Genomic DNA, 27,300 nt, shown 5'->3' with positions numbered 1-27,300 from the left:
CGCCTCCTATACTTTGAGGACCCAACTAGCCGTTGTAGGCTCGATGCGATTGGCTGAAGCTTTCTTGCTGATTTCAAGACAATAGCCTGCTACTACTGTTAGTAGGAACGTAACTGCCGATCTCTGTGTAATGCCTGTAGTATATTATCGATTCGGGAGTAACAACTGCATTCAATGGTGAGATTTAACTATGTAACATTTTCACTCTGTTGTGTTTAGTTCTTGAATCAGATTGCTAATAAACTATCTACATACAGATTAGTGGTGATCTAAGAGCTTCTCACGTTATTAAAAAGATTCCATGTTTAAAAATTGAAATGCAAGGATGTCCGTTGGCTTGCAACATACACTAGGTAACCAGCAACACGACTTACCGCAATCGGCATCTCAAGAAAATGCTCGTCGATTGCTGTACTAATTATAATACAAAATGCTAAATAAATTATGTTTTTGTAATATTAATGAAACCTATGATATACAGTCCCCTGTGTGGGCTGTATACTTACTCGATACTTAGTCTATAGTAATAGTAGGCCTACACTGTAATTAGCCCTAGGAGCCGTGAGAAAGTGCCTCAGAAGTAAAAATTTGGTTAAGACTGGGTCACCTAAATTCCAGCATTAGGCTGAAATTAGGTGAACCAGTTATGTTTCAGTCTCAGATTCAAGTCTTATGTCTCTAACGGATTTGGGGAAAAGACTTATCAAACAGGCTAGTCACGGCATATATTGATGTTAGTTCACTACGGGCAGCAGCACGTGTGATTATGGCAGTATATCATTGGGTATATATTGATGTTGGTTCACTACGGGCAGCAGCACGTGTGATTATGGCAGTATATCATTGGGTATATAATGATGTTGGTTCACCACGGGCAGCAGCACGTGTGATTATGGCAGTATATCATTGGGTATATATTGATGTTGGTTCACCACGGGCAGCAGCAAGTGTGATTATGGCAGTATATCATTGATGCAACTGAAACTATTTATCTAATAAAACTGTCAGATATTCTTTTCTCCCAGTTTGGCACGAAATGTTCTTATGTGCCGATGTAATATGGTTGTGGAACATGTTTGCGTCATTCATGCATTGCTTGTAGGTCTTTGGCTTCTATTAAATTCCAGCACACTTTTAGTTCTCAACAAGCTCAATCAAAGTAATAATTGTTGTCTTGTTTATTTAAAATAAAAAGAGAACATATAAAATCACAGGTGTCCTTTAGCGTGGATATTGCCGAAGCCGAGACCGGGCCGTAGTCTACACACACAAAAAACAGCAAAGGTCCACGTAGTTCTGAGCAAAAACAGAAGTATCTATCCAAATATCTCACCCATCCGATGAGCAGCACACACAAAAACTAAACCAACCGACAGCGCCACCCATCATGTCAAAATATTCCAAGTTTCAAGTCATGTCTTGCACAACTCACCTTATGGTTTGTCAAAACTTGTCCCAAAGTCCTTATTAATTTGAGTCTGTCTAATATTCATTTTAGAAATGGTCGCCGCTAGCCTAACCTAACGTTCTGATTCAACATCTTAGTAACTATCGGGGCATTACTGAGTTCTCCCCATCTTTTTGAGTCCCTCTTAAGTTTTGTTTACAATAGCGTTAACCCGATTTTGATTGGTTCTTGCATGCTTAAGAAAGATTAAAAAAGATCAGGAGCACTCAGCAATGCCCTGATAGTTACTAAGATGTTGAATCAGAACGCTAGGCTAGGCTAGCGGCAACCATTTCTAAAACGGATATTGGACAGTCTCAAATTAATAAGGACTTTGGGACAAGTTTTGACAAACCATAAGGTGAGTTGTGCAAGACATGACTTGAAACTTGGAATATTTTGACATGATGGGTGGCGCTGTCGATTGGTTTAGTTTTTGTGTGTGCTGCTCATCGGATTGGTGAGATATTTGGATGGATACTTTTGTTTTTGCTCAGAACTACGTGGACCTTTGGTGTTTTTTGTGTGTGTAGACTACGGCCCATTCTCGGCTTCGGCAATATCCCCGCTAAAAGACACCTGTGTATAAAATAGCCTTGAACATATCTTCAATGTGCGAGTCTACTAAATGAAGTCAGCTCAAAACCTTGGGACCATGCATACTAATTTTATTGATAAAATGGCAGGGTGTAGCGTTTTCCTGTTTGCTAAATTGCCAAATTTAAATAATTTTATTCGGTTAGTCTTTCACACCAGGGGCAACAATAATAACAATACTATTCACCTGGTTTACTAGGGAGTGAAACAACAGTGCATATATAACATGTTGACATTTTTACCATTGTCAGGCAGCATGCTTTGGGTCTGCTCTAACTAGTGGATGCCTGGCTGTGCCAGGCATATATTTGCTAACAGCTTATCACGAATTGGAAGTTGGAACACTAGTTGGAAGTTTTGTATGTTATCAGTATATATGCCAGCTTGATATGTGTGAAAAATTAGAACTGGAATTGATTTGCTCTCATTAATTGTTCAAATCCATTGAAGGTTAGCATATTGAAAAAGTTCAAACTGCGGCTTGCGTATTTTTTGAAACATTCAGCCGAAATATTTGAAAAAATAAACTGCTTGATTATGAGCTGGCATACATGAAGCCTAAGATGGCACAAGCCTTTCATCGATTAAATTTACACAATAACATAGGCCTATAGAGTACCCGGTGAAGGACAGGAGTTGCCCATTAAGTTAACCATTGACAAAGTCAACGATTGCGCTTTAGACTAGTTTCTGTTCATAAATAAAAATATCAGAGAGAATTGCAATTTTTACAGTTTGTGACTGGACTGCACAACCATAAACGCTCTTAAATTAACCTACATGTTGATAGGTCATGCCAATATTGATAGAATTTTGCATGTATTTATCAAATGTATTTCTCAAGTGTTTCTCACATGTTAAAAGATATGAAACAAGTTTCTTATTGCTACATAAAAAGTTTTCGCTTGTCTATCCATTTTTATGTCACAAATTTAAATATCTGTCCATTCTACTTGTAAAATTCTAGACACAAATTTGAAATGAATTAAAGTTTTCAATGGCTTTTGTCTAAAATGACTGCAAAACTTATAAATGTTGATTAAGCATTCTAAAAGAGGAATATTTATTTATTATTCTTTAGAGTGAATATATCGGAAATCGACGACGAAATATATTCGAGTCAGAGACAATCACATGCTTTTGTGTGTATGAGTCTACAACAATCGTGCATTTTCCCTTTTGAATCAACTGAAATCACGCTCTTTTGCGTTTGAGTCGACGACGATCGGCACTTTCGCATTTGATTCAGCGGCGACTGTATGCTTTTGAGTCGATGATGATAGCCCTTTCTTCTTTGAGTCGACAGCAATCGAGTGCTTTCACAGTCGAGTCGAATGCGATTGCGGTCGAAGGCGATTGCGCGCTTATGGCTTTGAGTTGACAGCAGTTGCACGCCTTTGACTCTGACGAAAATCGCGCATTGGCTTGTCCTAGTCAACATCACTCGCGTACTTTTGTTACCATAAACTAAAAATTATAGCTACTTTATGTTGAAATAAAGTTTGTAGTTTTTCTATTTTTATGCATAAGCATCATTCCTGTCTGTAGAAATGGCCTCCCTGGACATATACAGCCATAGTAGACACTAAGCACCTTCTGTTCACCAGAAAGTATCTGTAAACCATGATGATACAATGGTGTAGATGACAACCTGATCCAGTCAAAACTAACATCATCAGTCAAGGTGAGTCAGATGTCATGCTGCTCTATATGGGAATAATTGTTACTATATGCAGTCGTACCTCAACATGGGAGCCTGATGCATCTCAAGGCCAAGCTCGTTTGTCAATTTTCCTAGTATTTCAAATCAATTTGTCTGATATAACATAAAATATACTAATTAATGTTTCCACCCTTTCAACCCAAATACCTAAAGGCATGATGACAGTCATATTATATTTAGCAAAGTGCTTTTGTTGTTATTCTTCAATACCTATGAAGTAACAATTACCTACATGTATCTAGTGGTTTTGATATGCAACAAACTAACAGTGTTATGTAGCAGTACATTGCATAGTCTATGATACAGTAAGTAGTATGCGGTATGGAGTTCTTACCTTCAAGACAGACATAGTGGCTAATGGTGTATTGAAATAGACATGACAGCAACACGTTTGGTACGTTCCAATTTTCAACCTTTAAACAGATCCGATAAATCAGGCCAAGTGATGCTATATTCTAGCAAGTGGCCTCCCACATCCTAGTCAAGTCGAAAACTGTTTCCTACGTTTGAATCTTAAATTTCTGATTGATTGAAACATTCGTGTGTCGAGGTATAACTGTATACTCAGGTTTTCAACGATCTCACGTATAAGTCGATAAGTATTGAAACAAAATTTACATTACAGTTATTACTTAGCATAGGCCGACTCTAATATTCTAGAATGTTCTGGAATAAATTGTATTTTTTGAATATAAATCAAATTCTGTTACTACCGAATAAAAAGCAACTTTCAAAATTTAAACTTTTTTCATTCAAACCAATAAATAGAGTCTCTCGACACGTCTGGAACAAGCTTTGTTACGACACATGGAATTATTTGTGTAATGGCTGCACACTGCAACTGGAGTTGTACATTAGTACAGCATAGCGTTTCAGTGTGGCAAAGAACTGCATGGTTTGCATCAGCAGGTTTTACGGAATACATAATTACGTCACGGTAAAGAAAACAATTTAGTAGCGAAAGAGTTACTACTTTATCACTATTAACTGTTCCATGTAATATAGTCCTGTGTATACTCGAGGCTATAATATCAAACTGGTAGAAAGCTCCTAAAGAATATGACCTCTCTTCTTGGCTGCATGCCAATTGACCTAGTTAATCAGTGACCAATAGAGATAGACACTGTTGCAGTAGCTGTGGATGGCTTGAGAAGACGTTATGTCAAACACAATGTCTCAGCTGGTTACAGAAGCTTCTGTTGCTCTCACCATGCATTATAACTATTTCATTGCTGCGCCAAATTTGAAAAAGAAAATATATAATTATGCATTTATAACACTTTGTTTCCATATATGCTGTTAATATGCAAGTTTTTTTTATGATCCGTAAAATAGATACTGTACGAACCCACAAGTCAAGCAAATTTTGTTTCTCGCAATTTTTACCGAATTATTCATGCTTGCGCATGGAGGCAGTACTTGTGAATAATGAACACAAAATGTATTACAATATATTCCATTTTATACATTTTCTACCATTTAATTGTTCGTATTTTGAAAGCGTGCTGCTAAGTGAGACAGACGTGTGCCGCTATGATCTCTAGTGTAGAGTTCCTCATCTTTTCAACTAATTACTAGTGTTAATCTGCAGCATACTAATTCTATTGAAACACCTATCATACAGTAACTCAACCCGTGTGCACTCTCCAATCAGCATCAAGGAATCATAGTGTCCATCAATTATGAGAGTTGATATGATGCTATTGGAAACTCCAAACACAGTAATAATGCTTCTCCTTTGAGTTTCACTTTAAGAACAAAGAACATATTGTCAATTCCACAGAAGATTTGTGCTGATATCACATTCGTTTCGTATATGTTGTAGCAGTAGAAGTGTTCAAACCGATTTACAATTTAAAATTTACTTTTACAATTTTAAAATGCGAGGAGAATTAGTTTCAACAACCAAATTCTATTTAATTACATTAATGCTATGGGCTGTCATGGGCTGTGGTCTGATGTATTTGCCGTAGGAATCCATAAGCGAGCAATCTGCCCAATCTCTGCAATGATTCCAGTTTTAACCTGTCCTGGCTGTGTGCCAATATTCTATAAATAAACTAGGATGACTAATTCCTAATCTGGCTAGCTGGGCTGTTCATAGCAGAGTGGCATATTATAATAGTCTCCTGTTAAACTTTCTACAGTCATACTGTCAATTTACTCGTGTCTTGAGTTGCATGTTGGGAAACTCGTATGTCCGGGTATGACTGTATTATGATCATAGTCTTGTCACTTTGTGTGCTTATCACGGGTAAATCTTTAGTTATACTGCGTTAAAATAATATTTGTAGTATTTTCTATTTCGTTTTTGCAGATGTACTAATCTCAAGTGTCCGTTGAAATCATCTCCCTGAATATATACAGATGATGCGGAGCTGTAACAAACCGCTGTTCAATCGAAAATATCTGCAAACCGTTATAATTGCAGGGAGTTGAGAAACTAACGTCATCCATATAGGTAGGTCAGATGTTAATGCAGTGTGTTATGAGAATAACAGTTAGTTTATACTCATAGGAAGGAAGTAGGCCGATAGCGTGATATAGCTAAAATCATTACAAAAGAAATGATGTTAATATGATTTTACTAGCGCATGTAAGGAAGCAGCTTGCATGACCCGCACATGAATGTTACTATCAGACCATATCCTATCATTACTATTGTTACATGGCTCACTTAGTGTGGGCATCAATATTGCGCGGGCATCAATATTGTGTGCATTGGTGTGCATTCATTTAGTATTTAGTGGGTCGGATATTTATATACAACGACTGGAAATCAGTTGCTGTCTGTTGCAAAAATCCTATCGTAATGTTACAAGCCTGCTGGGATATATGATGGAAAATTGGAGAAATCCTAGACAACTCCAGGCTGGCTGCTAGTGCTTCATAAAATTGTGAAATGATATATACGTAGTAATAAAAAACAATAAATAATAGTATATAAAAATAGGAGCTAGAAGTAGCTAGTCACACAAACTGAACTGCTGATGTAGTCACTCGCAGTTCGTCTGCAGGGGATTCAAGATATTGCTCACAGTAGAGGGTCAATGGAATGTAGTGAACTTTTTTATCTAGCACAAATTTTTCATTTATTTCTGTTATTGATTTATTGCTAAGTTTATCAAATTTCTGATCATAATTTTTTTAAATTGAATAGTGATGCTGGGCATTGATATTTGATGCTATTCACTGCCATTTTATATTCTACTGAAACAGTAAACAGCTTTCTAAAAAAAAGCTAGGCTATTCCCTTGGCTACATGCCAATTCACCATCAGCCAATAGGAATAGGTACTGTTGTAGTAGCCTTTGCTGGCTTGAGAAGACATCATGTCAGACACAATGTCTCAGCTGGTAACAGAACCTTCTGTTGATCACAGCATACATTGTAAATAGAAAACTTGCGGATGTCCATTTATATCACTACATTTCCATGACTCAGTTGATCTGCTAGTTTGTATCATTCGCAAAATTGAAACGGCAAAAAACAGCGAATCAATCAAATTTGTTACTCGCAAACTATTGCCGAATGTTTCATGTTACGAAAGATGTAAATGGCATGTGAAAACGATGCACGAGAAAATGCAACGCGAGCTATTCCAGTTTAAACATTTTTGTACTTTAGTTCCTATTTCAAATGTCTGCTGCAAAGTGAGATAAAAGTATGCTGCTATGGATTCTGGTATAGATAGAATCCTTCATCTTTGGCGATCCTCATAAAAATTGGCAATATTAAAGTAAGCCTATATTCTTTGGCCAAATTTCTCGTACCCTACTGCGTTCAAAATAGTGATTTTCAACTTTTTCTTCAGCTGTAGAGACGCTCCTATAAGTGTTCAATTTGTTTTCCTCCGGATCGTTGAATATTAAACCCTGGCCGTCCTTGTCAATGCTGTCAGTAACCCTGGCAATTCGTCTAACGATCCGAAGGTTTTAAACTTTCATTGAATATATCTAAATAAGCTCATAATACAATGATATTTGGTGAAACACTACTAAAAATTTTGGGCAACCCTAAGAAAATGTCATCTAGCAGAAAAGAGCACCACTATTCGGGCTAAAACTATAAAAATTTATACGGTTTTAAAAACTCATAAAAATATCTATGATAACACCAGATCCATTGAGTGCGTGTTCTTCATCATTTCATGGCTCAAAATGAACTGTAAAATTATAATTACTATCATAAATTTCTTCATTTGCTTCACACTCATCTATGGATCGACCAAGAAACGTATCGTATCGATTTTTTCGCGATTTTGTTCCGATTTTGTTCTTACGCAACAATTAATTTGTTTGGTTTACACTGTTACTTGGAAATAGCATTTGTAAAGCAAGTCCTGTGAATGCTGGTTAGGTTTTCTGACATGCCCTAAGTAATGCTGGAATACCAGCCCTTAAGGTTCAAAAGGTTAAAAGTACTTTTTTGTTCCATTTTGTGTTAATTTGAAATATTATGACTCTCCTAGCCAGTCGTGACAAAGCAGCAGGAGTACAGATTAAGTACTCCAAGTACATACACAGGAGTGTTTATCACTAGAGTCGGCTGCAGTGAATTCAAAGTCAGCAAATTCCATGGATGTTCCTCCAATGTACTTTAGTCTTTACTCAACTCGCATGACTTCCCTTTGTGATATGCCTGATGCTAGTAGAATACTATCCAACTAGCCTGATCCTTCTAAACTGGTAGAACATTAATTACTTCTCAATTTAATACTTTTAACTTTGTTGAACTTAGCTCGTCTGGTAGTATTCTGTTGGAAAAGGTAAATTTTAACAAAAAGATTTGTTAAGATAATGTTTTAAAAGAAATTCCTCAGCCATCTCTCTTTGCTGTAATACATAGAATTTTACCTGTAGACTTTTTAGTTGATATTTTGGGTAGACCTCTGCTACTTCCATAAAAACGCAATAGTCGCAAAACCATTGATGAGCACTGCAGGTTTTCTAAAGTCAAACTCACTTGCATAGCTGATTGTGTGTGTTGTTGAATTCCTTACATGTTTGTAAAAGTTTAACAATGACGATTAGTGAATTATTCTTTTGTATTGCTCGTTGATGAGATGGTGCAGTGATTTCCTATGTTCGTTGTTTGTAGGTACATGGAGTACAGTGATAGGAATGTCTCACTTCTGCCTTAAATATGGTTGTATCCACCTTGATTTCTACTATTACTTGTATGGATTGTCTTGGCATGGAATGGAGGTGAGTGAAGATCTCATGGATATATTAGCAGTTTGAGGCTTAAGCCTGGTTCCCATTTTGATTGCGAAATTCCGGCAGTAACTTGCGCAGCATAACGACAGTAACTTACGCAGCATAACGCTTGCGAGGCTAGGCTCGCCGGCATCTGTTCACAATATAAAGCTACATCGCTAAACATAATTGCTAATCAAATAAAATTTTCGCTCGCCATGTCGTTTCTATAATGGTGACCTTCACCTGCACAGTGCATTACGAGAATATTTTGTCTGAGGCCTTTTGCAAAATTTGAACAGTGCTAAACTATTGCGTTGCCGCCGGCAACTACCGGCGATACCCGGGCGTAGGTTCCCATTTCACTGCTAATAGCCTGCGGTGCTGTCGCAGGTGCTTTGCGATGTATATGGGAATCAGGCTTTACACTCCCATCTCACCAGTAGGAGCCTTTTCAACTAAATAAAGCTACTGAATTTGGCACTAGTCCAAACATCCTGTGCCAGCCTTCTATAAATAGCCTAGAACCAGTGCAGAGGGCTATGCTCTGCCTACAAGCAGATATGTCTCCATAGTAGCTTGTAGTAGAGTGATGGTTGTGTGAGGCCTCATGGCTATGTATGTCTGCATATGGAGTAACAGAAGAACAAGGTGTTATCGCACTGCACGGGTGTGGCTAGTTTTTTGAGTTTGCGGAAACAGTCTGCAAACAAATAACGCTATTAGTAGTTGAAGTGTGACCCAATCGCAGACCACATTTTCTAATAGAAAAATATATTTATCAGAAATATCTTGGGCCCAAAATTGTCCAATTTTAATTTAAACCATTAAAACTAAGTTTTGTTAAACTACCATAAGACAATGCTTTCAATTTTTTCTCTTAAATTCAAAACTGACTTTTTCGTTTGTTCTGAATGACACACTGATATCTTAAATTTATGTCATAATTTTGGTGAAGTCTGTTAACTCTGTGATCCACGATCAATGATCCTGTGTAGGTACTAAGGTGAGCCGTTATAAAGCCAACATATGCCAGGCAGACCTGTCAACTGGTGCAAAGCAAATGAAGGATAATTTAGCCTCTAAAGCCTTGTGCTAGCGAAAATTTTTAACTGCCGACCTAGGCAGGTTAACATTGTATTTCAGCTCTAAAATTATGCTTAAGTGAATTACAAAAATATAAAAACAAATTACGGTCAACTTTGACGAACCTAATGTTCTACATTTCAGTTCTACAAAAAACATTGTATCATATCTGTAGGGATGAACATAACGTAATCACAAAACTCTCAAAAGTTTACTGTAAATGAATTTAGTAACTAGACAGGGATGTTATATCATCTTTACATTTAATTCTGCACTGATTTGAGATGAGGTAGCTGCTGCTCCTTGATGTTTCAAGTTGTAGGTTTTGGCTGACTTTTAAGACTGTTGAGTAGGTCTGCTTTCAACTCTATTTCAAAGCAGCAGGTAGAACAGTTTATTTTGTTGGCTATCAGAGCATGCACTGTTTCAAAACATAGGTCAGCCCTAGCCTTGGTATGTATTTTTAAACATAGAAAAAACGCTCTTTGTTGTTGCATTACTGTCAGGTATGCAGAGGATATGACCCTCATTTAAGGTTGAATTGCAACAAAATTCTCATTACAGTTATTTGGTATCAAAAGATTCGCCATGTCTTACTCTGTTGCGTTGTAGGTGCAAATACGTGGAAATGTGATTACAAGCTCTTAAAAGCTCAAAAACGAAAAGCTGCCGTAGATTAGAATCACTTTATTTCGATGACGTAACCACGAAATTTGGTTATCATCTAGTCACGTATATTCTTACGTGAATTGAAAGGCCAATAAAATGCTCACCATAAAACTCATCGTAGTACTAGTTTATGGCAAACACTTCGGGTTTCACCGAAGACCCCGTATCAAATATAGATGCTCGCTACTTTACAGTTTTGTTTCGGCCTGGTCTAATTGGCAAGTCGTAATCTGATCATGTGACCCGATACTTCGCAAATATGTTTTGCAGCACTTTTCGATTATCGCAAGTGACCAACAGGCTCGTCATGATGATCAGACAATTATATGTACTCCTTCGAGGTAAGGTTAAAATGTTTAATGAATTTTTACGATAAGTTATAAGATACTACTGCTAAAAGTGACAGCATTACAATGACGATAAAACTGACGCGTGAGAACAATAGACATAGTTTTATTGAATGCGTGAAGTATATTTGTGAAAATATTTCGACGAATAAGTTGGCATGAAAGTGTAAACAGAAACCATCTCTCACAACTACATCACATTTGAGAGGTTTTGGAAAGGGAATTCAAACTACAGCGGTCTCGTGTGGCTGCGATTTTCTGTTTGTTTTTAGCTTTTAAGAGCCTGTAATCACCTTTCCACATATTTTGCATCTACAGCACGACGGAATAAGACATAGTGAATCTTTTGATATCAAATAACTCTAATGTGAACTTGGTTACACGTCAACCTTTAAAGTTGTCAGTAAGGGGTACCGCTCTAATGCCATAGCACCCAAAAGCTTCGGCAAAAAATTACTGAACGGTAACTCTATGCACGAAGCCACAAAAACGCGTCTTTGACGATATGGCGAGTCTTTCGTTATCATTAGATTACGCGCATCGCGTTAATTCTATAGCAACTGATAAATTAATGGTTTGGTATTTTATCCTACAGATCACAAATCATAAATCCGGGAGTTTGCCGGCAGATCTTATTTTTTGCTCTCAGTTCCAGGAGAGTATCACAAAATTCGGGAGAGTCGACAGCTGTGATGCCAGGTCATCTAAACCTTCTATTGTGGAATTATATAATGATGTATGGTGATCACAGTGTAATTAGCATGGTTACGATTCTCATGAAATTTTAATATTCTTAGTAACTTTTATGCGTGATTATAATAACGGCTTGTATATTAACGAAAACTGGTCTTATTTCATAAAGCAAATGTATAGTTTAGGTTGCCCATTGGAAACTTTGGCTATATCACCTGCTTCGGAAGAGAACTGAATAGGGTGGTTTACCACAAAATGGAAAAGAGCTTTATAAAATGTTTGAAAAAGAAATGACAATCAGAGAAGAACAAGAGAGAACTTGAAATTGACTTATTTTAACATGATTTTTCAAAAGGCCTCTGTGTTTGTTTTAGGAGTCGAAATTGTGCTGCATTTGATGATAGTGGCGGTTGTCTTTTCTTGGCTTAGTGTGATTGAAATCAGTGTTAAAGGGCAAACAACTCTAAGTTTTACCTTTGAACATGACAATATTTAACCCATTGGAACGTCAGAATTTAACAATTGTAATGTGCTGATTTTTAGATTCAACTATCATTACGAGGTCCACGTGTAGACTCACTTCAATGTCAACCACTACTGTCTCTTACAGTAAGTATGGCTGCCTATTTTAGTCATACTTCGATTATCTGTTGTTAATCATATGTTTGTTTTACATCTGAATCTATTTATAGTTTTGAAGGTTGAGGATTTCTATCATAGAAATATTTATAGTCTTTTAGTTTTAGGGTTTCTATCATAGAACTATTTATAGTCTATAAGCTATTAGGGTTTCTATCATAGAGCTATTTATAGTCTTTTAGCTTTAGGGTCTCTATTATAGAACTATTTATAGTCATTTAGTTTTAGGGTTTCTATCATAGAACTATTTATAGTCTTTTAGCTTTAGGGTCTCTATTATAGAACTATTTATAGCCTTTTAGTTTTAGGGTTTCTATCATAGAACTATTTATAGTCTTTTAGGTTTCTATCATAGAAGTATTTATAGTCTTTTAGCTTTAGGGTTTCTGTCATAGAATTATTTATAGTCTTTTAACTTTAGGGTTTCTATCATAGAGCTATTTGTAGTCTTTTAGCTTTAGGGTCTCTATTATAGAACTATTTATAGTCTTTTAGGTTTCTATCATAGAAGTATTTATAGTCTTTTAGCTTCAGGGTTTCTGTCATAGAACTATTTATAGTCTTTTAGCTTTAGGGTTTCTATCATAGAACTATTTATAGTCTTTTAGCTTTAGGGTTTCTATCATAGAGCTATTTGTAGTCTTTTAGCTTTAGGGTCTCTATTATAGAACTATTTATAGTCTTTTAGGTTTCTATCATAGAAGTATTTATAGTCTTTTAGCTTCAGGGTTTCTATCATAGAACTATTTATAGTCTTTTAGCTTTAAGGTTTCTATCATAGAACTATTTATAGTCTTTTAACTTTAGGGTTTCTATCATAGAACTATTTATAGTCTTTTAGCTTTAGGGTTTCTATCATTGAACTATTTATAGTCTTTTAGCTTTAGGGTTTCCATCATTGAACTATTTATAGTCTTTTAGCTTTAGGGTTTCTATCATAGAGCTATTTATAATCTTTTAACTTTAGGGTTTCTATCATAGAACTATTTATAGTCTTTTAGCTTTAGGGTTTCCATCATTGAACTATTTATAGTCTTTTAGCTTTAGGGTTTCTATCATAGAGCTATTTATAATCTTTTAACTTTAGGGTTTCTATCATAGAACTATTTATAGTCTTTTAGCTTTAGGGTTTCTTTCATAGAACTATTTATAGTCTTTTAGCTTTAGGGTCTCTATTATAGAACTATTTATAGTCTTAATTTTAGGGTTTCTATCATAGAACTATTTATAGTATTTTAACTTTAGGGTTTCTATCATAGAACTATTTATAGTCTTTTAGTTTTAGGGTTTCTATCATAGAACTATTTATAGTCTTTTAGGTTTCTATCATAGAAGTATTTATAGTATTTTAGCTGCAGGGTTTCTATTATAGAACTATTTATTGTCTATTAGCTTTAGGGTTTCTATCATCAAACTATTTATAGTCTTTTAACTTTAGGGTTTCTATCATAGAACTATGTATAGTCTTTTAGCTTTAGGGTTTCTTTCATAGAACTATTTATAGTCTTTTAGCTTTAGGGTTTCTATCATAGAACTATTTATAGTCTTTTAGCTTTAGGGTTTCTATCATAGAGCTATTTATAGTCTTTTAGCTTTAGGGTCTCTATTATAGAACTATTTATAGTCATTTAGTTTTAGGGTTTCTATCATAGAACTATTTATAGTCTTTTAGCTTTAGGGTCTCTATTATAGAACTATGTATAGTCTTTTAGTTTTAGGGTTTCTATCATAGAACTATTTATAGTCTTTTAGTTTTAGGGTTTCTATCATAGAACTATTTATAGTCTTTTAGTTTTAGGGTTTCTATCATAGAACTATTTAGTCTATAAGCTATTAGGGTTTCTATCATAGAGCTATTTATAGTCTTTTAGCTTTAGGGTCTCTATTATAGAACTATTTATAGTCATTTAGTTTTAGGGTTTCTATCATAGAACTATTTATAGTCTTTTAGCTTTAGGGTCTCTATTATAGAACTATTTATAGTCTTTTAGTTTTAGGGTTTCTATCATAGAACTATTTATAGTCTTTTAGGTTTCTATCATAGAAGTATTTATAGTCTTTTAGCTTCAGGGTTTCTGTCATAGAACTATTTATAGTCTTTTAGCTTTAGGGTTTCTATCATAGAACTATTTATAGTCTTTTAGCTTTAGGGTTTCTATCATAGAGCTATTTGTAGTCTTTTAGCTTTAGGGTCTCTATTATAGAACTATTTATAGTCTTTTAGGTTTCTATCATAGAAGTATTTATAGTCTTTTAGCTTCAGGGTTTCTATCATAGAACTATTTATAGTCTTTTAGCTTTAAGGTTTCTATCATAGAACTATTTATAGTCTTTTAGCTTTAGGGTTTCCATCATTGAACTATTTATAGTCTTTTAGCTTTAGGGTTTCTATCATAGAGCTATTTATAATCTTTTAACTTTAGGGTTTCTATCATAGAACTATTTATAGTCTTTTAGCTTTAGGGTTTCCATCATTGAACTATTTATAGTCTTTTAGCTTTAGGGTTTCTATCATAGAGCTATTTATAATCTTTTAACTTTAGGGTTTCTATCATAGAACTATTTATAGTCTTTTAGCTTTAGGGTTTCTTTCATAGAACTATTTATAGTCTTTTAGCTTTAGGGTCTCTATTATAGAACTATTTATAGTCTTAATTTTAGGGTTTCTATCATAGAACTATTTATAGTATTTTAACTTTAGGGTTTCTATCATAGAACTATTTATAGTCTTTTAGTTTTAGGGTTTCTATCATAGAACTATTTATAGTCTTTTAGGTTTCTATCATAGAAGTATTTATAGTATTTTAGCTGCAGGGTTTCTATTATAGAACTATTTATTGTCTATTAGCTTTAGGGTTTCTACCATCAAACTATTTATAGTCTTTTAACTTTAGGGTTTCTATCATAGAACTATTTATAGTCTTTTAGCTTTAGGGTTTCTTTCATAGAACTATTTATAGTCTTTTAGCTTTAGGGTTTCCATCATTGAACTATTTATAGTCTTTTAGCTTTAGGGTTTCTATCATAGAGCTATTTATAATCTTTTAACTTTAGGGTTTCTATCATAGAACTATTTATAGTCTTTTAGCTTTAGGGTTTCCATCATTGAACTATTTATAGTCTTTTAGCTTTAGGGTTTCTATCATAGAGCTATTTATAATCTTTTAACTTTAGGGTTTCTATCATAGAACTATTTATAGTCTTTTAGCTTTAGGGTTTCTTTCATAGAACTATTTATAGTCTTTTAGCTTTAGGGTCTCTATTATAGAACTATTTATAGTCTTAATTTTAGGGTTTCTATCATAGAACTATTTATAGTATTTTAACTTTAGGGTTTCTATCATAGAACTATTTATAGTCTTTTAGTTTTAGGGTTTCTATCATAGAACTATTTATAGTCTTTTAGGTTTCTATCATAGAAGTATTTATAGTATTTTAGCTGCAGGGTTTCTATTATAGAACTATTTATTGTCTATTAGCTTTAGGGTTTCTACCATCAAACTATTTATAGTCTTTTAACTTTAGGGTTTCTATCATAGAACTATTTATAGTCTTTTAGCTTTAGGGTTTCTTTCATAGAACTATTTATAGTCTTTTAGCTTTAGGGTTTCTATCATAGAACTATTTATAGTCTTTTAGCTTTAGGGTTTCTATCATAGAGCTATTTATAGTCTTTTAGCTTTAGGGTCTCTATTATAGAACTATTTATAGTCATTTAGTTTTAGGGTTTCTATCATAGAACTATTTATAGTCTTTTAGCTTTAGGGTCTCTATTATAGAACTATTTATAGTCTTTTAGTTTTAGGGTTTCTATCATAGAACTATTTATAGTCTTTTAGTTTTAGGGTTTCTATCATAGAACTATTTATAGTCTTTTAGTTTTAGGGTTTCTATCATAGAACTATTTATAGTCTATAAGCTATTAGGGTTTCTATCATAGAGCTATTTATAGTCTTTTAGCTTTAGGGTCTCTATTATAGAACTATTTATAGTCATTTAGTTTTAGGTTTCTATCATAGAACTATTTATAGTCTTTTAGCTTTAGGGTCTCTATTATAGAACTATTTATAGTTTTTTAGTTTTAGGGTTTCTATCATAGAACTATTTATAGTCTTTTAGGTTTCTATCATAGAAGTATTTATAGTCTTTTAGCTTTAGGGTTTCTGTCATAGAACTATTTATAGTCTTTTAGCTTTAGGGTTTCTATCATAGAATTATTTATAGTCTTTTAACTTTAGGGTTTCTATCATAGAGCTATTTGTAGTCTTTTAGCTTTAGGGTCTCTATTATAGAACTATTTATAGTCTTTTAGGTTTCTATCATAGAAGTATTTATAGTCTTTTAGCTTCAGGGTTTCTGTCATAGAACTATTTATAGTCTTTTAGCTTTAGGGTTTCTATCATAGAACTATTTATAGTCTTTTAGCTTTAGGGTTTCTATCATAGAGCTATTTGTAGTCTTTTAGCTTTAGGGTCTCTATTATAGAACTATTTATAGTCTTTTAGGTTTCTATCATAGAAGTATTTATAGTCTTTTAGCTTCAGGGTTTCTATCATAGAACTATTTATAGTCTTTTAGCTTTAAGGTTTCTATCATAGAACTATTTATAGTCTTTTAACTTTAGGGTTTCTATCATAGAACTATTTATAGTCTTTTAGCTTTAGGGTTTCTATCATTGAACTATTTATAGTCTTTTAGCTTTAGGGTTTCCATCATTGAACTATTTATAGTCTTTTAGCTTTAGGGTTTCTATCATAGAGCTATTTATAATCTTTTAACTTTAGGGTTTCTATCATAGAACTATTTATAGTCTTTTAGCTTTAGGGTTTCCATCATTGAACTATTTATAGTCTTTTAGCTTTAGGGTTTCTATCATAGAGCTATTTATAATCTTTTAACTTTAGGGTTTCTATCATAGAACTATTTATAGTCTTTTAACTTTAGGGTTTCTTTCATAGAACTATTTATAGTCTTTTAGTTTTAGGGTTTCTATCATAGAACTATTTATAGTCTTTTAGGTTTCTATCATAGAAGTATTTATAGTATTTTAGCTGCAGGGTTTCTATTATAGAACTATTTATTGTCTATTAGCTTTAGGGTTTCTATCATCAAACTATTTATAGTCTTTTAACTTTAGGGTTTCTATCATAGAACTATTTATAGTCTTTTAGCTTTAGGGTTTCTTTCATAGAACTATTTATAGTCTTTTAGCTTTAGGGTTTCTATCATAGAACTATTTATAGTCTTTTAGCTTTAGGGTTTCTATCATAGAGCTATTTATAGTCTTTTAGCTTTAGGGTCTCTATTATAGAACTATTTATAGTCATTTAGTTTTAGGGTTTCTATCATAGAACTATTTATAGTCTTTTAGCTTTAGGGTCTCTATTATAGAACTATGTATAGTCTTTTAGTTTTAGGGTTTCTATCATAGAACTATTTATAGTCTTTTAGTTTTAGGGTTTCTATCATAGAACTATTTATAGTCTTTTAGTTTTAGGGTTTCTATCATAGAACTATTTAGTCTATAAGCTATTAGGGTTTCTATCATAGAGCTATTTATAGTCTTTTAGCTTTAGGGTCTCTATTATAGAACTATTTATAGTCATTTAGTTTTAGGGTTTCTATCATAGAACTATTTATAGTCTTTTAGCTTTAGGGTCTCTATTATAGAACTATTTATAGTCTTTTAGTTTTAGGGTTTCTATCATAGAACTATTTATAGTCTTTTAGCTTTAGGGTTTCTATCATAGAGCTATTTGTAGTCTTTTAGCTTTAGGGTCTCTATTATAGAACTATTTATAGTCTTTTAGGTTTCTATCATAGAAGTATTTATAGTCTTTTAGCTTCAGGGTTTCTATCATAGAACTATTTATAATCTTTTAGCTTTAAGGTTTCTATCATAGAACTATTTATAGTCTTTTAACTTTAGGGTTTCTATCATAGAACTATTTATAGTCTTTTAGCTTTAGGGTTTCTATCATTGAACTATTTATAGTCTTTTAGCTTTAGGGTTTCCATCATTGAACTATTTATAGTCTTTTAGCTTTAGGGTTTCTATCATAGAGCTATTTATAATCTTTTAACTTTAGGGTTTCTATCATAGAACTATTTATAGTCTTTTAGCTTTAGGGTTTCCATCATTGAACTATTTATAGTCTTTTAGCTTTAGGGTTTCTATCATAGAGCTATTTATAATCTTTTAACTTTAGGGTTTCTATCATAGAACTATTTATAGTCTTTTAGCTTTAGGGTTTCTTTCATAGAACTATTTATAGTCTTTTAGCTTTAGGGTCTCTATTATAGAACTATTTATAGTCTTAATTTTAGGGTTTCTATCATAGAACTATTTATAGTCTTTTAGGTTTCTATCATAGAACTATTTATAGTCTTTTAGTTTTAGGGTTTCTATCATAGAACTATTTATAGTCTTTTAGGTTTCTATCATAGAAGTATTTATAGTATTTTAGCTGCAGGGTTTCTATTATAGAACTATTTATTGTCTATTAGCTTTAGGGTTTCTACCATCAAACTATTTATAGTCTTTTAACTTTAGGGTTTCTATCATAGAACTATTTATAGTCTTTTAGCTTTAGGGTTTCTTTCATAGAACTATTTATAGTCTTTTAGCTTTAGGGTTTCTATCATAGAACTATTTATAGTCTTTTAGCTTTAGGGTTTCTATCATAGAGCTATTTATAGTCTTTTAGCTTTAGGGTCTCTATTATAGAACTATTTATAGTCATTTAGTTTTAGGGTTTCTATCATAGAACTATTTATAGTCTTTTAGCTTTAGGGTCTCTATTATAGAACTATTTATAGTCTTTTAGTTTTAGGGTTTCTATCATAGAACTATTTATAGTCTTTTAGTTTTAGGGTTTCTATCATAGAACTATTTATAGTCTTTTAGTTTTAGGGTTTCTATCATAGAACTATTTATAGTCTATAAGCTATTAGGGTTTCTATCATCAAACTATTTATAGTCTTTTAGCTTTAGGGTCTCTATTATAGAACTATTTATAGACATTTAGTTTTAGGTTTCTATCATAGAACTATTTATAGTCTTTTAGCTTTAGGGTCTCTATTATAGAACTATTTATAGTCTTTTAGTTTTAGGGTTTCTATCATAGAACTATTTATAGTCTTTTAGGTTTCTATCATAGAAGTATTTATAGTCTTTTAGCTTTAGGGTTTCTGTCATAGAACTATTTATAGTCTTTTAGCTTTAGGGTTTCTATCATAGAATTATTTATAGTCTTTTAGCTTTAGGGTTTCTATCATAGAGCTATTTGTAGTCTTTTAGCTTTAGGGTCTCTATTATAGAACTATTTATAGTCTTTTAGGTTTCTATCATAGAAGTATTTATAGTCTTTTAGCTTCAGGGTTCCTATCATAGAACTATTTATAGTCTTTTAGCTTTAAGGTTTCTATCATAGAACTATTTATAGTCTTTTAACTTTAGGGTTTCTATCATAGAACTATTTATAGTCTTTTAGCTTTAGGGTTTCTATCATTGAACTATTTATAGTCTTTTAGCTTTAGGGTTTCCATCATTGAACTATTTATAGTCTTTTAGCTTTAGGGTTCCTATCATAGAGCTATTTATAATCTTTTAACTTTAGGGTTTCTATCATAGAACTATTTATAGTCTTTTAGCTTTAGGGTTTCCATCATTGAACTATTTATAGTCTTTTAGCTTTAGGGTTTCTATCATAGAGCTATTTATAATCTTTTAACTTTAGGGTTTCTATCATAGAACTATTTATAGTCTTTTAACTTTAGGGTTTCCATCATAGAACTATTTATAGTCTTTTAGCTTTAGGGTCTCTATTATAGAACTATTTATAGTCTTAATTTTAGGGTTTCTATCATAGAACTATTTATAGTATTTTAACTTTAGGGTTTCTATCATAGAACTATTTATAGTCTTTTAGTTTTAGGGTTTCTATCATAGAACTATTTATAGTCTTTTAGCTTTAGGGTTTCTTTCATATAACTATTTATAGTCTTTTAGCTTTAGGGTTTCTATCATAGAACTATTTATAGTCTTTTAGCTTTAGGGTTTCTGTCATAGAACTATTTATAGTATTTTAACTTTAGGGTTTCTATCATAGAACTATTTATAGTCTTTTAGTTTTAGGGTTTCTATCATAGAACTATTTATAGTCTTTTAGGTTTCTATCATAGAAGTATTTATAGTCTTTTAGCTGCAGGGTTTCTATTATAGAACTATTTATTGTCTATTAGCTTTAGGGTTTCTATCATCAAACTATTTATAGTCTTTTAACTTTAGGGTTTCTATCATAGAACTATTTATAGTCTTTTAGCTTTAGGGTTTCTTTCATAGAACTATTTATAGTCTTTTAGCTTTAGGGTTTCTATCATAGAACTATTTATAGTCTTTTAGCTTTAGGGTTTCTGTCATAGAACTATTTATAGTATTTTAACTTTAGGGTTTCTATCATAGAACTATTTATAGTCTTTTAGTTTTAGGGTTTCTATCATAGAACTATTTATAGTCTTTTAGGTTTCTATCATAGAAGTATTTATAGTCTTTTAGCTTTAGGGTTTCTGTCATAGAACTATTTATAGTCTTTTAGCTTTAGGGTTTCTATCATCAAACTATTTATAGTCTTTTAGCTTTAGGGTTTCTATCATAGAACTATTTATAGTCTTTTAGCTTTAGGGTTTCTATCATAGAACTATTTATAGTCTTTTAACTTTATTTAACATCGCATTAATTCTATAGCAACTGATAAATTAATGGTTTGGTATTTTATCCTACAGATCACAAATCATAAATCCGGGAGTTTGCCGGCAGATCTTATTTTTTGTTCTCAGTTCCAGGAGAGTATCACAAAATTCGGGAGAGTCGACAGCTGTGATGCCAGGTCATCTAAACCTTCTATTGTGGAATTAGATAATGATGTATGGCGATCACAGTGTAATTAGCATGGTTACGATTCTCATGAAATTTTAATATTCTTAGTAACTTTTATGCGTGATTATAATAACGGCTTGTATATTAACGAAAACTGGTCTTATTTCATAAAGCAAATGTATAGTTTAGCTTGCCCATTGGAAACTTTGGCTATATCACCTGCTTCGGAAGAGAACTGATTAGGATGGTTTACCACAAAATGGAAAAGAGCTTTATAAAATGTTTGAAAAGGAAATGACAATCAGAGAAGAACAAGAGAGAACTTGAAATTGACTTATTTTAACATGATTTTTCAAAAGGCCTCTGTGTTTGTTTTAGGAATCGAAAATGTGCTGCATTTGATGATAGTGGCGGTTGTCTTTTCTTGGCTTAGTGTGATTGAAATCAGTGTTAAAGGGCAAACAACTCTAAGTTTTACCTTTGAACATGACAATATTCAACCCATTGGAACATCAGAATTTAACAATTGTAATTTGCTGATTTTTAGAGTCAACTATCATTACGAGGTCCACGTGTAGACTCACTTCAATGTCAAACACTACTGTCTCTTACAGTAAGTATGGCTGCCTATTTTAGTCATACTTTGATTATCTGTTGTTAATCATATGTTTGTTTTACGCCTGAATCTATTCATAGTTTTGAAGGTTGAGGATTTCTATCATAGAATTATTTATTGTCTATGAGCTTTAGGGTTTCTATCATAGAGCTATTTATAGTCTTTTAGCATTAAGGTTTTTATCATGGAACTATTTAAGTCTTTTAGCTCAAGTGTTCATCTGTAGCACTCTGATTCACCTTGACTCATTGTCACTGGCTAATTAGTCAAGGTTAATCAGAGTTTCTTAGAACTAAATCAGATTAGAAATAGCAATACAACAACTGCTACAGATGAGTATTACAGAGATTAAATTGTTAAATATTACATTGGTCATTACCAATTTGTCAAATCTCATAATTAGTATGGTTACAATTAGCACAGTGTAATTAGTATGGTTACAATTAGCACGGTGTAATTAGTATGGTTACAATTAGCACAGTGTAATTAGTATGGTTACAATTAGCACAGTGTAATTAGTATGGTTACAATTAGCACAGTGTAATTAGTATGGTTACAATTAGCACAGTGTAATTAGTATGGTTACAATTAGCACAGTGTAATTAGTATGGTTACAATTTGCACAGTATAAATAGTATGGTTACAATTAGCAGTTTAATTAGTATGGTTACAATTAGCAAAGTGTAATTAGTATGGTTACAATTAGCACAGTGTAAATAGTATGGTTACAATTAGCACAGTGTAATTAGTATGGTTATTATTAGCACAATGTAAATTGTATGGTTACAATTAGCACAGTGTAATTAGTATGGTTACAATTAGCACAGTGTAATTAGTATGGTTACAATTAGCACAGTGTAATTAGTATGGTTACACTTAGCACAGTCAAATTAGCATGGTTACACATTTTGTGAAATGTTAATTTTTTTAGAAACTTTCATGCATAATTATAGTAATAACTTGTATATTAAAGAAAACCGGTCTCATTTCATATAGCAATTGTAGAGTTTAGCTTGCCCAAAGCAGCTCTTACCTCCGTAGCATTTTCCATGTAATTGACAAGCTTTGACGTAAAGCACTGTAAACGTTTTTTGTTGTGGATGCTTTTGCTATATTACCTGCTTCGGAAGAGAACTGATTAGGATGGTGTATCACAAAACGGTAAAAAGCTTTATAAAATGTTTAAAAAGGAAATGACAATCAGAGAAGAACAAAAGAGAACTCTAATTTAACTCATGTTAACATGATGATTTGAACAGGTCCCTGTGTTTGTTTTATGAGTCGAAAATGTGCTGCGTTTGATGATAGTGGCAGTTGTCTTCTCTTGGCTTAGTTCGATTGCACTTAGTGTTAACGCGCAAACAACTCCAAGTTTTACCTTTGAATTTATGACATTATTGAATGCAGTGGAACATCAGAATTTAATACTTGTTCTATCATATTTGTAGATTCAACTATCACTACTAAGTCCCTTTGTAGACTCACTTCAATGTCAACCACTACTCTCGCTTACAGTAAGTTTGGCTGCCTGTTTTAGTTACACTTTTATTACCTGTAATTAATCATATGTTTTTTCAGTCCAGGCTTGTTTTTGATAAAGGATACTGTTTTTTGCACCAGTCGAAGTACTCTGCCAGCCTTCTGCAAGTAGCTCTGGCACCAGTCCAAGTACTGTGCCAGCCTTCTACAAGTAGTCCTGTCACCTGTCCGAGTACTGTGCCAGCCTTCAACAAGTAGTCCTGGCATGTCCAAGTGCTGTGCCAGCCTTCTGCAAGTAGTCTTGGTACCAGTCCAAGTACTGTGCCAGCCTTCTACAAGTATTCTTGGCACCAGCTCAAGTTCTGTGCCAGCCTTCTACAAGTAGTCATGGCACCAGTCCAAGTACTGTGCCAGCCTTCTACAAATAGTCTTGGCGCCAGTCGAAGTACTGTGCCAGCCATCTACAAGTAGTTTTGGCACCAGTCCATGTACTGTGCCAGCCATCGACAAGTAGTCTTGGCACCAGTCCAAGTACTGTGCCAGCCTTCTACATGTAGTCTTGGATGTGTCAAGCTTTCTCTTATCAAGGTTTTACTGTTTGAGGCAGAAAACAAAAATAGTTTTCCACTTGGTTTTTACTTCTGTTAAAATTTTAAGTTCCTGACATTGTATACACAGTACAACATGTGTATACAATGCCTATACTGTAGGCCTACTATGTTAGTTACAGGCATACCTCTACATATGAGTGCCAAACACGCGAGAAACTCGAGGTACGAGATGACTTTCTAGCAAGTTTCTTCCTTGTGATACGAGCAATATTTGAGATATGTGCCTATATAGCCACTATATAGCCAAGTATTCAAAGGCCGCTTTCGCAAACAGCATCATCAGGATTTCTCATCGAATCCATTTAAAAAACACGTCTCAAAAGGTTGTAGTGTATGCGAGGCAAAACGCGGCTAACGTTCCTAAATAAATAGGATGACAAAATTGGAGTACAAATAATGAAATACTAGAATATATCTACAAGTGTGTTTGACTCTTTCGCTACCGTAAGCCGATTTGTCGGCTTTCGCAGTTAAGTATTTACATACTGTAAGCCGATGTAGCAGCTTATCAAAAGGGTTTCACTTTTCTTTCCATTACGAAGCCCACACATTAGCTAGACCAATCAAGTTTAGTCTAAACACTAAAACTAAAAATATTTTGACTCAACAAGTCCATTTATAATTATTTTTCAAGGCGGGAAAATCAGATCGTTATTGCCATGGTAATAAAAAAACACACTGCGTTAGTTCAACGCAAAGAAAGTGTCAGAGATTTTGCGAAAGTAGGATTCACTAAACAACTATCTTGTAGATAATTTTGTTCTGAATAAGATGCATTTTACTGTGAAACTATATCTGTTTTGATTCTCGGGATATTGCTGAAGCGGTAGCGGTATATCGAAAATCTGTATTTCGAAAACCCCTTTGAATTAATTCAGGCAGAATAAATGTTTGGTCAGAATTTAATGCGGTAGTGAAAGAGTTAGTAAGCTAAAATTATTCAACTCGAATCCGAGTTTTTACCACGCACCGGAAAATACTATCATGTTCAAGTGTTTTTCTCATAGTATACTTATGGATTAAATTGTACTTAGGATATTTTTATAGAAGATAGTTTTTTGGGAGCCAACTAAATTGACATACGAGCTCAGTCCCGGAACGTATCACGTTCCTATGTCGAGGTCTGACTGTAATATACTTGAATGTGGTAGGACTACCAGTTTTTGTGGTATGTACCTGTGCATGGTATGCATCAGTGTGCTGTATGCGTCCCTGTATGGTTTTCACCCGTGTATGGTAGGTATGATCCTCTGTAAGAACCCGTGTATTAGCCTGTGTTTGGTATGTACCCATTCATTGTACTTGCTTGTATATGGTATGCACTCATGAATGGAATGTGCCTGTCTATGGTATGTACCTCTATATAATATGCATCCGAATATGGTATGCATCCAAGTATGATATGTACCCGTGTATGGAATGTACCCGTGTATGGTATGTACCCGTGTATGGTATGTACTTGGGTATGGTATGTACCCGTGTATGGTATGCATCCGAGTAAGGCATGCGCCCGTGTAGGTATGTACCCGCGTGTGATATGTACCCGTGTATGGTATGCATCCGGGTATGGCATGCGCCTGTGTATGGTAGGTACCCGCGTGTGATATGTAACCGTGTATGGTATGTACCTGTGTATAGTATGAGCCTGAGTATTGTATGAGCCGGTGTATGGTATGCCCTTGTGCATAGTGTGCTAGCGTGTATAGTAAGCATCTGTATATGGTCTGTTATGCACTCATGAATGGTATTTGCCCATGTATTGTTTAGCCATTTTATTCTAGTCACATCGTTTTCTCTATCACGATAAATCACAGTTAGTATTACCGTGTGGAGAACTCCAAATTTTACCTGTAAACTCATGCCATTACGGAACGTGAAATTTTAACACCAGTTCTCTGTACTGATTTTCAGATTCGACTATCACTAGTAAATCCACATGTAGACTCACTACTATGTCCACCACCACTACCCCTCACAGTAAGTATGGCTGCCTATTTTAGTCATACTTTTATTACCTGTTGTTATTCATATGTTGGCTCTACACACATAAAGCTATCCATAGTTTTGTAGCTTTAGGTTTTCATCATACGGTATGTCTATTCATAGTAGTTTAGAGTCAGGGTTTCTATCATAGAGTTATTCATAATTTTTTAGCTTGAGAGTTTCTATCATAGATATATTCATGGTGACATAATGTTCTTTGCTGTTTGACGATGTTTCCTGTCGGCTGTCCGACTTTTTCACTATTGTTCTACCAAATATCATTGTATTATGAGCACATTTAGATATAATTAATAAAAGTTTAAAAACTTTGGACTGTTAAACAAATTGACCAGGGTTACTGGTCCGCATTGACAGTGTCGTCCGGGGTTCACTAATTTAAGGGTTCAGAATGTTTTCTGTACCCATCTTGCCCATTTCAAACGTATATGTCTAGTGTCTTATAAGCCTATGTTTTATCTATCCATTGTTAATTTATATTCTCAGAACAATTCCATTTCTTTTTTCAGGCTCATATCCCCATGGTTGACATAAAACAAACCCTTATCGCTCGGTACTCGGAGAGAAAAACTGACAGTGCAGATGTGACAAGCAGATTGTATCTCCAATGGCAGGTCGAATTACAGTTCATTAAATGACATTTCATCCATGTATTACTGTCAACTCATAGACTTCATACTCATTGATAGCCTCAGTTCCTCGCTAATGTTAGTTTTGAAATTACAAATTGTCGGTTTATATACTCACAAGCTTTTAAATTTTTATATGATATATGTGATTTCAGAATATTTTGTTCTGACAAAAAAGTGGTCGTGTTTTTGTATTTCTATGAGATTCTTTGCTATATGCTCATATAAGCAGACAGGTGATGAGTAATTTCATGAAACTACCATGAAGCCGCTTTACTCTATTGATATGTTCAGTAGAATTTACTCAATGTCAATAGTATGCAGGACTGAAAGGAAACTGGCTGTAAATTCTATAAATATTGTTATAATAGACATATACGTCTGACGCTTAAATATAATCTGGTGTTAGCAGCTTACCTCCTTGATCTCTTGTTTGTGAAATGTATAACCAATAGGTTGAAGGATAAGCGATATGGTCAGATACGGGGAGTTAGCGATGAGTAAGAAAGCCTAGCGTAACTACAGACAGTAAAAACAGTTGAAAACATAAGCCTAACATCCCCAGCACATCATTAATTTTCAATAGTCTATGAAGAAAAAATTTGACCTATTTACTTTCAAAATTATAAACCTATTTTTTATTGCTTATGAATTGCCAGGTCGAGGAAAACAGCAATTTTTATTAAA

The 27,300-nt window shown here is 33.6% G+C and overlaps 1 protein-coding gene across 1 annotated transcript; it reads left to right on the top strand.

Annotated features, from left to right (window-relative positions):
- The first annotated feature begins 3,688 nt into the window (after positions 1–3,688).
- LOC137396952 (uncharacterized) lies at positions 3,689–26,918 on the top strand. The gene is made up of 6 exons (XM_068083237.1): positions 3,689–3,728; positions 6,085–6,228; positions 8,868–8,974; positions 21,825–21,890; positions 23,342–23,407; positions 26,494–26,918. Exons 3-6 carry the CDS (start codon positions 8,891–8,893, stop codon positions 26,620–26,622), a joined length of 345 nt encoding a protein of 114 aa, XP_067939338.1. The 5' UTR covers positions 3,689–3,728; positions 6,085–6,228; positions 8,868–8,890; the 3' UTR covers positions 26,623–26,918.
- The last annotated feature ends 382 nt before the right edge of the window (positions 26,919–27,300 follow it).

Source organism: Watersipora subatra, chromosome 5 (genome assembly GCF_963576615.1).
Source record: "Watersipora subatra chromosome 5, tzWatSuba1.1, whole genome shotgun sequence".
Classification (NCBI taxonomy): domain Eukaryota; kingdom Metazoa; phylum Bryozoa; class Gymnolaemata; order Cheilostomatida; family Watersiporidae; genus Watersipora; species Watersipora subatra.
The sequence above is the reverse complement of the archived record's forward strand: the minus strand, read 5'-3'. Positions and strand labels throughout refer to the sequence as shown.

Excerpts from the sequence above, each read along its gene's own strand:
- LOC137396952 (XM_068083237.1), top strand. The coding sequence starts at position 8,891 with ATGTCTCACTTCTGCCTTAAATATGGTTGTATCCACCTTGATTTCTAC. Across the intron at positions 8,975-21,824 it reads TGTCTTGGCATGGAATGGAG|AGTCAACTATCATTACGAGG; the intron begins GTGAGTGAAGAT and ends GCTGATTTTTAG. Across the intron at positions 21,891-23,341 it reads AAACACTACTGTCTCTTACA|ATTCAACTATCACTACTAAG; the intron begins GTAAGTATGGCT and ends TCATATTTGTAG.